This window comes from Oryzias melastigma, unplaced genomic scaffold, assembly GCF_002922805.2.
Source record: "Oryzias melastigma strain HK-1 unplaced genomic scaffold, ASM292280v2 sc00434, whole genome shotgun sequence".
Taxonomy (NCBI): domain Eukaryota; kingdom Metazoa; phylum Chordata; class Actinopteri; order Beloniformes; family Adrianichthyidae; genus Oryzias; species Oryzias melastigma.
The window spans coordinates 11,353-25,450 of record NW_023417030.1 but is presented as its reverse complement, the minus strand read 5'-3'; the positions used below and the strand labels follow the sequence as shown (position 1 = coordinate 25,450).

The following is a 14,098-nucleotide window of genomic DNA, read 5'->3' as shown; positions in this document are numbered from 1 at the left end:
ATGGTTTTTTTTTTGTTTGTTTGTTTGACCCTAGATAGTGTCCAAATGCTGTCCCACGGCTCCGCTGACCTCATCCTGGAGGCTTGCACTGACTTTTGGGATGGAACAGATATTTACCCACTGTCGGGCTCTGACAGGTTTGAGATTTTTGGTTGAAAAATGTTATAAGACAGAGGACTTTAAAGTTTATTTTAATAAAAACTACTGTAAAAGTTGCCTTTATCTAAGATGAAAATGCTTTCTTTTAGACTGGAAAGACTGCAGAACTATCAACTTCCTGTCAGACTTTAAGATCAACTCCCAGACACACACATTCAGTTGACCAGAGGACTGCATAAGTTAGACAGAAGATGTTTTCTGTTCTCCATCAAAGTTAAAATATAATAACAGTCTGCAAACATTCACTGTGCAGGGTGGAAAATGTTTGTGAAATTTTGGGTTTAAAGATTAGTTGACCCTCTCTGGTAGCAATAACTTCAACCAAACCTTTCCTGTAGTTGCAAATCAGAAATTTTTTACCATTTTTATTTCAAAACTGCTTCAGTACATGAAAATTCACAGTGATTTTTGGTGCGAATCCCTCTCCTGAGTTAGTACCACATCATTATAATCATGTTGAAGCCAGGACTCGGGCTACTGAGATTGTATTTTCTTCCAGTGATGCAGTTCTGTTGTTGAGTTACCTCTAAGCTTTAGGCTCTTGTCCTGTTGAGCTTCAAGTGGGCAGAAAGGTGGTATTAAATTTCCCTTCAAAATGTATTAATAAAGTCTGTGGAGCTATAGAACCCCAAACCATGAAGCGTCCTACAGCATATTTTTCTGGTAGGATGAGGTTTTGATGTTGACCTTTCCTTAAAAATAAATAATGATACCGTACACTTGGCCTTTGGTCCACTCATTCCTGGGATATGTGAGACTTTACCCAGGGACCCATGACACTCAAAAAATGAAACAAATTTAAAATAATGTAAATACTTTTGCTCGGGTGAAAATCACCCGGTGATAGTGGTCTAGGGTTAAACAAATGTTCACGGAATATATTTTATTTATTTTTCTTTTTACTTTCTACAAAACTTCCCATTTGTTTAAGGCTTCACATACTGTAGACATGTCAACAAAATGTTCGCATGTACCTTTTTAGCTGACACTTTTGGACTCTAGTGCACTTCATGGAGTATTCTGGGCTTTCTTCCTGCAGTCGTCTCTACAGAACAGCTCCACTTAAGGACAGCAGTTCCTGCTGAAGTTTTCCATTAGTAGACAGTCTGTTTTACTGTAGACACATCAGCATTAAGGCTTTTAGAGATACGTTCGGAATACTTCCAGCTACGTACCAAAAATCAATGCATGATTTTGGTTCTCATTTACGCTTGGTATAGTTCACAATTCACATCAGGCGATGCTTCTGGAGAGCAACAAACCCCATACTGTGTGTTTTTACAGGGTGGATCATCTTTAAACAACAAATCCAATCTCATCACTTAGATTGAACTCCAGGTTGACTTAATTGTTGCTCCAATAGTTGGAACAATTATTAGCCAGTAGGTTCACATACCAACCCTCTTGCACTGTAAATGTTGACACAATGTGTTCAGTTGGAAAAAAGATGGTTGTAACTTAGAGACCCACTCCAATGAAAATTTAGTTTTAATGTTTTGTTTTTTTTGTGAGGGACTTTAAGCTAGCGGGAATGAGTATAAACAAAAGGATGATGGGAATTGGGGTCAAACTTACTCTGTGCCAATAGTCCCGCCCACAACTCAGAGGTGTCTTTCAAATGAAGTACTGCCCCTCTGCAGAAACTATTTCCTAGAAAACAATACAAGTTTTTTGATTTTGACTAAAATGGCATAATTAGAATTAAAAGACCACTAAGAACAGTTTTAAAATAGACAAAAGCTGATTGGAGTGGGACTTTAAAGTCAAACTTTGAGTAGTCATGGTTATCCTATTGTAGAGGAGCTTTTCTATCTAACCATCCAAGTAATTTCAAAGGGTTCACATTATCTTTCTTGCAACTTGTGTTGGATCAGTCATGCTGTGAGGGTACTAAATAGTGGAACTCCATTGTAAAACTATGATTGATGATCTTGCAGCGCAACAGGGAGACAGGGCTGTTAATTAAACCAGTGTTTTTCAACCTTTTTCGAGCCAAGGTACACTTTTTCCATGAAAAAAATCCCGCGGCACACTAGCATCAAAAAGGTAAAAAAAATTAGTCTGTATTAGTATGTAGGTTCCCTCCACAATCTAGTGTACATTTTTTATATAAGTGGGAGGCATCATTAATCAATTTGCTCAAGTTAAACATATATCTCGTCAAAACAGTCTACATTTATTACCATTAATGAATGATTAAAAAAGATAAAAAAAAAATACTTCTAAATAATCCGTTTTTATGAATGTTTTTTTCTCCTTTTTTAGATACTTCCAAAACTATCAGACAAAGTAAAAACAACGTTCTTTTCTTGTTTCCCTCCACAATAGTGATGATAATTCTGTCCCAAAATTCAATTCTTTTGCATTCGTTTTCCTAAAACAGCGGCTCTTTTGACGACCAAATGGCTTTTTAGGTTGTTGTTTGATTCATTATAAACTACTAGATAAGATTATGCACAAAATCCATGACGTAAATATATTTTTATTCATATAAAGTGTAAATTATCTATATGCTGTTATTTATCCCTTCCAGGTAGAATGTACAAAATTAATGGTAAAAGAACTAACTATTAACTATTCAGTTTTTAACTCTATACATTTTAAGCTTTTTTCTTTTTAGTGAACAACACAAAACTCTGCAACCACAATCCAAATACAAATTAAATTGTGCAAAAACCACTAAATCAAGACTTTTATTCACATTGACATTAAGAAAGACAAAAGAGTTTCAGCTTTGAGGATGTCATCTGCTTTCTTCTCTCAGTGATGATCTGCTCTGTTTTAGAGAAGATTCTCTCAGTTCTCAGGTGTCTGGACAGGTTTATTGTGGAGCCATAAATATATAGAGAATATATATACATATAGAATATTTCCTGCAGACTCTGTTCCTTCTATCAATAAAAGTCAAATGACTCCAGTTTTTATCTTCTTTTTCTTTTAATTTCTTTACATTTTGTGTTGATGTTTTCTCTCTATCTCTCTTCCTATTTGGCTCTTGCGCTGCTGAACGTGCCCCTACCCCTCCACCCAGCGCTCAGCGCGCGCACTTACCCCACAGCATCATGGGAGCTGTAGTGCATAAACTCAGGCAGGCGTCGGATCCCGCTGGAAGCTACACCGCTAAACACAAGCATTAGCTGTTATTTTAGTTGGAACTGAGAGACTTTATGAGCCGAATCAAAACAAGGAAGAGAGGACGTTAACCACATCTGATTGGTCAGATTGATGACATGTGATCAAGCCTCCAACAATGATTGGCGGAGACAGCTGAAGGGGGAGGGACATTTCTAAAAGCTGAGTTTGAGGCTAGTTTTGCGGCTTGATTGCGGTAACATCATTCTGATTAGTCATTTATAGAATCAAAGAAATATTTATTTTACCATCTTACATATTCAAACCTATCCAGTGTTAAATCAGGGCCGTTTGGATGAACACAGAGTTGATACCATAGTGATGGTAAATGTTTTAAATATGTGAAAATGGGTAATTTCCTGCGGCACACCAGACCATCTCTCACGGCACACTAGTGTGCCGCGGCACACTGGTTGAAAAACACTGAATTAAACCAATCCAACTAATTGTTGACATATAGCTAAACGCATTGGGACCACTGACTGTTTACAAGAACTGGATCAAGTGAGTGTGATGTCACCCATAAAAAGACTTATGCCCTTGTTTTTTATGAAATGAACTCAATTTGGTCACCATTTTTTGTGCAATACAGAGGTTGCCATGTTGGAGCCAGTCAACATCAGAAAGTAGTAATTGGTCCAAATTGATCTGATTCATCATTTCTATGGCAACATCTCTTGCCAATCAGGAGTAAGCCGGGACAGGAAATAGCTTTAAAACTATAAGACATTTAGGTTGACCTCAACCTTAGATTGTGTCGCTGTGGTTCTAAAGGGAAGGAGATTTACCTTTTGACTTTTGAGGATGACATGGTCAGTGTTTAGCTTCTATCAAGCAAAGGAAACAAGTTTAAACAGTCACAGCTGCAGTCCTGAAAACAAACATGAAATCATTTTTTTTAAATAATGTTTCATAGCACTTACAACTTGAGAGGTAGTAGAAGTCAGCTTTAAATGTCTAACTTTAAACCTGCGACTGTATTCTAAACTCTCCATCAATGATTTTCTGTCTGCTCACAACAGAAAGAAGGTTCTGGATTTCTACCAACGTGCCTGTCTGTCCGGTTACTGCTCAGCCTTTGCTTACAAGCCCATGCAAGTGTCCCTCTCCGGCCAGCTTATAGGGAAGTGTGTGGAACTGGCCCCAGGTCCCTGCCTTTTCTCTGGGGTGGAACTGCCCTCCACTACACCCATCAAACACAACTCCAGCAGGAACAGCTGGAGTTCAGACGGTAAGTGCAGCCATCAAACTCAAAGGTTAGTCAGCAGCAGCTTGACATTTTCTCTTTTCTTGTGTTTCTGTCACGTCCACAGAGGGAATTGGTGAGGGGGTGGAGCGGGAAGACTGCATTACGGCACTCAGTGGGCAGATATTCATGGGCATGGTGTCGTCTCAGTACCAAGCACGGCTGGACACAGTCCGCCTCATCGATGCCCTGGTCACTGCATGCATCCGCTTTGTGTATTTCTCCATGGAGGATGAGCTCCGCAGTAAGGTGAGCAGGCATGTATGGAGTTACTATCCATACAATGCTGTAATTGTGGTCTCCAAAAGCTCCCATCTGTGCTCAAAATGGATCATTCTTTTGCAGCAGGGCCTGGCGCAGCAAACAGCTTTGACCTACTTCCACTGACTAACCTGACTCATGTCTGTAAGCTGCAACTCAAGTCTCGTGGGTCACAACTCACAAAAGTTGAGTCGCTGCCCACGAGACTCGAGTTACGATCCACGAGATTTGAGTCGAAATCTAGAAGATTTGAGTAGTGATCCGTGAAACTTGAGTTGCGACCCACAAGACTTGAGTCGTGACCCGCGAGACTTGAGTTGAGACATATAAGACTTGTATCGTAACCACGAAATTTGAGTGGTGACCCGTGAAACTTGAGTTGCGACCCATGAGACTTAAATCACGACCCTCGAGATTTGATCCATGAACCACGAGATTTGAGCCGCGACTCACTAGTTCTGAGTGGCAACCCTTGAGATTTGAGTCGCGACTCATGAAACTTGAGTCATGACCCACTAGATTTCAGTTGAGAATCACGAGACTTGATTCGTAACTCATAAGATTTGAGTAGTGATCCGTGAAACTTGAGTTGCGACCCACAATATTTGAGTCGTGACTCACGAGATCTGAGTGACAACCCTTGAGATTTGATTCGAGACCCGTGTGACTTAATTGGCAACCTACGAGATTTAAGCCGCAACTTACGAGGTCTGAGTGGCAAACCATGAGATTTTAGTTGCGACCCACAAGATTTCAGTCACGACCCATGAGATTTGAGTCATAACCCTCGAGATTTGATCCATGATCCAGGAGATTTGAGCCGCGACTCACGAGTACTGAGTGGCAAACCATGAGATTTTAGTCGCGACCCACAAGATTTGAGTCGCGACAGGTTAGCCACCGGAAGTGGATCGCAGCTGTTTGCGGTGGTTGCTGTCTCTCTTCTTTTGTTACCTTCAATGTATGTATACCTGTAGTCTACTCTTTCATGTAAAACACATAGAGGATACTTACATGGTTTACCTCACCAAAATCTGATGACTATAAACTTGATCCAGTCTGTAAAAAACTTAGCAGATGGAGAAGTCCTTAATTCATTGGCATTTTTTTACACATGGCAAGTGCTTTACTGTGTTTAAAATCCAACTTGATTTATTTCCCAACCCCTTCATCCTGCCATCTCAAGAATCTTTTAGTCCTCTGAAATTCTTAAAAAAAAAATTAAACGTTTTTATGAAGGAACAACATGATTTCCTCGGACTGTTAACTGTTTTCCAGCTAATTACTTTATAGTCAGAATTTATTATGACTAAAATTGCGTACTCACAGTGTATGTAATCAAATGATGTGTATGTAGGTGTTTGCAGAGAAGATGGGTTTGGAGACTGGCTGGAACTGCCATATCTCTCTGACTCCCAACGGGGACGGTCCCTGTGACGGAGCCCCGTCCAGCCCCGGTCAGGGCTCACTTCACGAAGACGTCAACCCAGGTATCTGGGCTTCAGGAACCTCTGCCGTCTCTCTTGGATGTTTCTATCTACTCTTATTTGTTTTTCATCTTGGTGAAAAGTGTGTATTTAAAAACTTGTCTCTGACTGCTGCTGATGCTACTGTGTTGACAAAGACTCTCGTGATGAAGCTGAGGGTCCACTGCTTCCAGAGGAGGAAGCCCACTCAGATTTGGCCAGTTTTCAGCCCATAGACAGTGATGTGCCCAGCTTTCTGGAAGACTGCAACAGAGTAAGAAACCTTTATCTAGTACTGGCGTCTTTTTCCCCTCATGTACTTCTGTTTTAGTCTTAGGATTTCTTCTGTTCTGACAAGCTCTTTTTCTCCACCTCTCCTGGTCCTGACACGTTCCTGCTCGTTCTCAGGCTAAGTTACCTCGTGGGATCCATCAGGTTCGTCCACACTTGAAGAACATAGACAATGTGCCTCTCCTGGTGCCACTGTTCACCGACTGCAGCCCCGACAGTGAGTAGTGAGCGTTCTGCTTCCGTCTAACCAAAGGAGAAACAAACGTGTGATCATTTGTGTGATTAAATAACATTTAACAGCCTTTGTCTCCTTTTTTGATGTTTGAGGGTCTAAAGATCCCATCCACAAAGTGCAGAGGAGGGGTTTATTTTGGCAACAATCTGGCGATACTGTATGCATTGCCATGTGCATCTCACATTATGATGCATATTGCGATACATCTCAAGACTGTACCAAAAGAATTTTTCCCTTTTTAGAGTAGGCTACAACTCAGAAAAAAACCTTTACCTGAATATTAATACACCTTTAATGGTAATAAAATGGTCAAATTAATTGTATTTAATGATCACAGAGTTAAGCATTGTGTTTGTCATTACATTTCTTTGAAAAGTTGCACCAAAAATGAAAGGATTCATGTTGGCTGAATTAGATAACGAGCTTGTTCTCGTTATAGGAGGGTGTTTATGAATGAACCCTGTTATACTGCCCTCTTCAACACTGATTGGCTCTTTTTTAGCCAATCCATTTGCTGGTAGAGTGAAACACAGTACTACGATAAGGTTATGCCTCACTTGTTTCCTTACTAAAATTTTAAATGAATGCTGTAAAATGGGACAGCATAAACATCTTTTGTTTAATCCTGTCAAGAAGTAAGAGTTTATTAATTGTGACTGACATTTTGCTTTTTTTTTCTGCAGCCATGTGTGAGATGATCGAGATCATGCAGGAGAACCGGGAAGTGACCTGCTGCCTAGGAAGTTCTGCAAACTTCCGTAACAGTCGTCTGTTCCTGCAGAGCGACCTCAGGTGAGCAATCTGCTCTTCACCCAGTGAAGAATTCATCTTCAGATTTCTATTTTTGCATCAGAAAGTAAAGGTTTCCACCTCTCATTTCTAATATCTAAAGATAAAATTACTGTTTTGTAACTTCCTGTGCAAATGTAGCTGAGAATCTGTTGACTCAGGTTTTCGTACGTCTTTTTAGAGTAAAGCTTCTGCTTAAATCTAAATGTGGTTGTAGATTGAACTCCTTTGGCTTTCCTGCAGCCTGGCTCTGGACCCTCTGTACCCATCTCAGTGCTCATGGGAGACCTTTGGCTACGCCACTGGAGGGGGGTTCAGCAGAGACGCCGAAGGGCTGTCCCCTCTGAAGCTGTCGGGACAGCTGAACAGCCTGGGCTGCTCCGTGTCCTTCCACCAAGGAGACAGCGTCAGCATGGTGAAGCTCATCGAGCAGGTTCGTCTCTCCGAGAGCATTTCCTATGGTTTCTATTTTACTCAGCGTTTTTTCAACCCCTGCAGACAAGTTCTAATCATTCTTTTACATTTTGCTCATTTTTTGGTGTTTTATACTTACTGACAATAAAAAGGAAACTGTTAAATTACCTTTGAGAGATAAGAACTTTAGCAAACATTTACCCAGAGAGTTCATCATAAACTTCATCAAATTGTTCTCTACTTCAATATATATATATATATTCAATTAAGCTTTCCGTTTCATCTTTTAGAGTCTAGATCAAGGTTCTGCAACTTTTAACCCTAAAAGAGCCTTTTGGATCAGTTTCTTACTGACCAAAAGCTACCATAAAAAAAATAATTTTTTATGGCTGTTAGGTTGAAATGTTCACCAAAAATGAATTTTAATACAGTTTTGTTTTTCTTTATTTAATTATTTCAAGTACTTTTATTTTTGATATGCAAGTTTCTTTCAAAGTAAAACACATCCTGTGTCAATTACGATCCTAACCATTTTGGTGCTTTTAATTGTTTTTTCCTTTAAATATTGAATATAAACATCATTGATGTAGAATTCTTTTGTTTTTAATTTATACATGTAAATATAAGGATTTGTTTTTAAGAGTTTTGCCTCTGAACACCAACTAGACACTGTTGTGCAGCAGAAGATCAGAATATGATCTTTAGGCTTATTTTAATATTAAACCACTCTGTCAGTGCATCAAACCAGTGTTCCCCAACCTTTTTATGAACGGTCAGCCACTGAGGATTCCACCGCGGCCCAGTGGGGGGTGCAGAGAGAATCCTTTGTATTTCAAAACCAGAAGGTTTTTCAGAATAAAAGATCGTTCAGACGTAGTCATTTTGCTCCCCACATTAAACTTTACTGCTCAAGTGATCGAAGGGGCAGCTGAGAGAATCTGGTTATGTTTCAAAATAAAAGATAGTCAAGACTCCAAAAAATATATATATATAAATATATATGAATAATTATTTCTTCCAATTATTGGCCCAGTTTTTGGGGACCACTGCTTTAAACCATCATTTTAGTCAATTATCTTACATGTTAAAAACCTAAAAATAAAAAACTTCAAACCCAATCTATTCAAAGTCTTAACATTTTTCTTCAAAGCCAAAGTGCCACACTGGAGGGATAAAGGAGCTGCAGGTAGCAGACTCCTGGTCTAGAGCAACTTCACAGCCTATTTTAGTCAAAGATAAAGTAAAAGCAAAAGAAAAAAGTTCAGAACCGCACATCAGTCCTTTGATCACTCACACTTTACTGCCAGAAAGCTCTGAGTCATTACTGTCAAATTAAACAAACAGATTATCTTAATCTAAATGTAATTTGTTGTTTTCTGACAGTAAAAAGTGTCTTTTGACTGCCTTCCTCCAAGGGATTTCTGGTGAATCCTTCATGCTTTTATTACAGTAGTTTCCATAACCCCAGAGAACCCATGGTGACACCAGTGTCACAGAAAAACATCAACAATGCCTTATGTGGTCCACTTGGTTTGTGGTGGATTCCATATCGTTTTATTTTTTAGAAAAATGGGTCTGGGTCTTTACGGGTTAAGGCTGCAAGTAAAAGATGTAATCACATTACTCTCCTCTAACGTCCCGTTTAATTCAAGAATTTTACCACATAAAATAAATAAATGGCACTACCTTGAATTTCTGGGTCAACCTCCTGATTTTTTTCATTTCTTGTTTGTTTCCTTTTAGGCGCGTCACACAACATCTGGCATCCGAAAGTGCTTCCTCTTCCTGCTGCAGTGTCAGCTCAGTCTGGTCATCATCCAGGTGAGTCGTCATCAACTTTCCTCCTGAGTTCTCTTTCAGCAGAATTTGATGGTTCTGGTGATTTGGGTGCAGTTCCTGGCCTGTCTCATCCAGCTCCCTCCACCCATAAACACCACCGACATCCTCTGGGTTTCCTGCTTCAGCTGCCCCTTACTCAGGTACCCCAGACTCTGAATAAATCCGCTTTTCCATGTCAAAGTTTGTTTTAGCGTCAAACTGCTGTCGTTTCTGCAGCGTTTCTCTCCTGGGGAAGCCTCCTGACAGTTCAGTCATGACCGTCGCTACAGGGAAAAACCTGGATTCAATCCCAAAGAAGGTAAGATGACTGTCAGCCAATCAGCAGCCATCTTTCCTCATAGAAACATTCAGGGAGCAAAGAATGTCCAGCATCACCTCCAGCTTTGAGGAAGAAGCTTCTGTCGCTATAACAACAGACACCAAGGGAAAACTTTAATATATTTTCAAGCTGTCAGATTATAAAGAACTTTAATCAGTTAATTTAATGATCTGTGGTGTCAAAATAACGTTTTCTAACCCAGTTTTTGTCCATTCTTTCTTTTTCTTCACTCAGACGCAGAACTACTTCCTGGGCTGCTTCCTGTTGAAGTTCGGCCTGACGGTGTGTGCTTACCTGCTGGCCTTTGGCTTCACCCTGCAGGCTGTCTGCCCCCCCGACACCAACATGACCTTGGCCGATAACAGCACGCTCGCCTGCCGCTCCATCTTCACTCCCAGGTACGGAGGCAGAAGGGTTTCATCCCGCGCGTCGTGAGCACGTTTCCTCACACCGCTGTTCTTCTGGTGACAGCTCGTCAAAGGAGTCTCCAGGCTGGTTCACCGATCTGTCCAGTGGCCTCCTGCTGACTCAGAAGGTCATGGCCAGCTTTTTTGTCCTTCACACAGGTGAGATCTTGAGGATTCTGTTCATATGTAATCCATCAGTGATTCATGCAAATTTCGATCCGACTGATCCAACTGTTTAATTAAAACAAAGCATCAGGAAGGCCCGCTGTGGGTGCTGTCCATGGTGCTGACGCAGTATGATTTCTGCTCCGAATGTTGAAGTGAAGAAATTCAATGAAGCGCAGGTTTATCTGACCCTCAAGAGACGTCTGCGCATATCAATAATTGAGGATCGCATTAAACACTTATGAATGACAATATCACGAAAGACCAAAATGACATACATGACGGTGAGACAGAGAACGTGTGTATGGGGTCAAACTTGGATCGGCTTAAAGTGAATGGAAAACCAGATTGTAAATTTGACCCAAAAAAATGGAAATTTGAAAACAAGACATTGTAAAATACAAAAAAGGAAATATGAAAAAAAATTGGAAATTTGAAAAAGAGAAAACATGGTAAATTTGAAAGAAATATTGAAAATTAGAAAAATATGATTGTAATGGAAAGAGGGAAAGACAAGAAAAAGAGTTGAAAATACAAATAAACATACATTTTTTGTTCAAGTTTTACATTTAAAATTATTTGTTCGAATTTACAATTTAATTTTTCAAACTTACAATTTTATTTTTCACATTTTTAAAATTCTTTTAAGTTTTCAGTTTGTAAATTCGAGTTTAAACCTGTTTTCAAATGTTCAATATATTTTTAATTTTTTTAATCCAGTTTTTCATTTACTGTTAAATGAACCTAATTTGACCCCATGCATGTGCACAAACATTTCACCTCTGATTCTACAGATTTATTAAAGATGGTCGTCTTTGTAACCTTTTCAGTGGTGATCTCTCTGAGCTACGTTCACCGCTCCCAGCCTCTGTGGAGGAGGAGTCCCTTCAGCAACACCTGGTGGTGCCTCACCGTTCCCGTCGTGTAAGTCGGCGTCACACTCGCTTCGCTCCTCAGTCTGGACGTTCTGCTTCAGCTTCTCCCTCTGCTGCCCTTCAGATTGGTGGGCCAGGTCATCCAGGCTACCGTAGATTACCAGCTGTGGCAGGACCGGGGCAGCGCCCTGACCTTCCATTTGGGTCAGATCCCTCTGGAGTCCTGGCTGGTGGCCTCCCTGTCCCCGCTGCTGGTGATCGTGGTCAACGAGGTGGGAAAGCTGCACGAGATACGGTACGGAAGACTCGTCTGGTTCTAATTTTTTATTTCAAAATCATGTTTGATCGTTTCCATACATTTGTTCTCATTAGTTATTTATATCCAATTACAAACATGCACTTCCAGGTGTGCATTATCAAACATGAACGGCAACCATCCGACCGGAAAATGAAAATAACTCAATAAAAATAAAAAGAAACTCTGTAATTAATTAATCACGATTAACGCGATAATTTGCACCTCGTAAACTTCTGCTTCTGATTCCTTAAAGATCCAGTCTGATCATCTTCTGATCTCAGTGCTCTTCTAATTATGATGTCGTCGTTTTCAGCCAAAATCTAAAAACCTTGTTAGAAATTTGTCTCTGAGCTGTGGCCAAGACTGCTGAGGCGGGATAAGCCTGTTCCCCTTCCCATCATCCATCCATTTATTCGCTCTCCTGCTAGCTTACAGCCCCTCACAACCACAAGCTAACATTAGCAGAGCAATATTGGAGCGATCCAGCCGTACAGTTTAGATCCAGATTCCAGCTCAGATGAGGAAAACAAAGACGTTCATGGATCTATTTGGAACCTTCAGAGTGATTGCAGCCTTTACATCACAAATATTTGAATAAAGAAATCTCAGAAATGCAATTTTAATCCCCTAAATATCTATTTCATGTACATTTTTGGATTTCGCGGCTCTACAGGATTCTTTGGGTTGATTTTTTTCCTTTGATGTTTTCAGGGTTCGTGTTCGTTACCAGAAGAGACAGAAGCTGCAGTTTGAGACGAAGCTGGGGATGAACTCTCCGTTCTAACACTCGCAGGATTCTGCTGCTGCTGCTGTGGCGGCGGCGGTTTGACCACGCTCGCTGATGGACACCAGGAACAATCTGTTTGTGGAGGACAGAAAATAGGAAAACTGCAAAAAAAAAGTTAATTTCCACTAAAATAAAAACAACCAGAACTACTTTTACTCTGTTTTTGATGTCTGACAGCATGAGGAGCAGCTTTTTCCTCTCGGGGGAAAAACTATGTTTGGCATTTTCTTGCATAGATGTGCAGGATACCACACGGTCCACTGAAACACACCGACTGAAAACGGTAAAAAAAGAGAAATATCTGAGTTCAAAGTGCAATAACCATGAAATAACTCAATGCATGGAATTGGAGTAAAAAGTGAGTGACTGTAAATGCTGTACCTTAAGATCAATTCACAAAACGAATGTTCAACCTGAAAAAGCAGCTTGGACTGTACTTTCTGTACTACTTTTTTATTTGCTGAGTCAGCTAACCTGCAGCTGAGATGAAAATGTGGTTCAGTTGTCGTTTACACAGGGATTCATACTTTTATATTCTTGCCAAATGTTGTTTATGCAAATATATTTTTTATTTTAGACCAGCAGTAATGTCATGTGTTTTTAGGATTTTTTTTCCCCCAAAAAGTCTCTTGTAAAGTGGTTCAAAGATGTTCCCATCACTCTTTACTTTTTACTACTGACGTCACAGGCATTCAATAAAGTTTTATTTATCGTATTCAAACTATGAATACTTCTTCAACCTGTCATTTTGTGGACAAAAGCGTCTTCTTGTTCATGAACTTCATAAAGATTAAACAGACGACAGCACGGTGTTATTGTGGAGATTTTCAGATCACAGAAGCGCTGTTCACGTATTTCTGATTTCTTAAGAAACTTCCATAATTATTCACTTCAAAAACTGTTTAATATTTCAAAAACTTTTTTTTTGGTTGGTTAGAAACGTAAAGAAAAAACACAACAGCAGGGTTACAAACAATTCTCTTTCAAGGCATTTAAAATGCAAACACTTTAATTTAGTTTTTCTCTGCATTTTTTTTTTAAATTGCAAAATATATTTCACTGCAGAAAAATCATTTTATATCAAATATCTAAAAATATGTATTTAAATCAATATTTTAACAGATCGATAAAAAAACAAGTACGTTCAAGAGGAACAGGAAGTCTGTTGTTGGAGTGTGTATACATTTTTGTGTGTTTGTAGGTCTTTCTATTTATGTTTTATCTATATTGTTCACATTATTATGATATGTTTTTACATTATTACAAAATGAATTTTCACTCTGATGATAGCATATTAAACAAACAATGAAAAAGATTGAAAGATAAAAAACTATCAAAACTTACAAGGAATCAAAGCTGTAGCAAGATATATAAACCAACAAAAATACAACTTTAACTAACACAAAGTAAAAGAA

The 14,098-nt window shown here is 39.4% G+C and overlaps 1 protein-coding gene across 3 annotated transcripts in view; it reads left to right on the top strand.

Moving 5' to 3' along the window:
- tmem94 (transmembrane protein 94) overlaps positions 1–13,411 on the top strand; it is a 28,819-nt gene extending 15,408 nt beyond the window's left edge. For all 3 annotated transcript variants that reach the window (XM_024265266.2, XM_024265264.2, XM_024265265.2), the window contains 16 exons: positions 35–137; positions 4,314–4,522; positions 4,605–4,786; positions 6,156–6,288; positions 6,423–6,538; positions 6,673–6,772; positions 7,474–7,582; positions 7,823–8,012; positions 9,737–9,814; positions 9,887–9,972; positions 10,049–10,130; positions 10,386–10,549; positions 10,623–10,717; positions 11,554–11,647; positions 11,723–11,893; positions 12,608–13,411. In XM_024265266.2, the coding sequence (XP_024121034.1) occupies positions 35–137; positions 4,314–4,522; positions 4,605–4,786; positions 6,156–6,288; positions 6,423–6,538; positions 6,673–6,772; positions 7,474–7,582; positions 7,823–8,012; positions 9,737–9,814; positions 9,887–9,972; positions 10,049–10,130; positions 10,386–10,549; positions 10,623–10,717; positions 11,554–11,647; positions 11,723–11,893; positions 12,608–12,680 (1,985 nt within the window). In that variant the 3' untranslated portion in view covers positions 12,681–13,411. The remainder of the gene's footprint in view (positions 1–34; positions 138–4,313; positions 4,523–4,604; positions 4,787–6,155; positions 6,289–6,422; positions 6,539–6,672; positions 6,773–7,473; positions 7,583–7,822; positions 8,013–9,736; positions 9,815–9,886; positions 9,973–10,048; positions 10,131–10,385; positions 10,550–10,622; positions 10,718–11,553; positions 11,648–11,722; positions 11,894–12,607) is intronic.
- Positions 13,412–14,098: the final 687 nt, after the last annotated feature.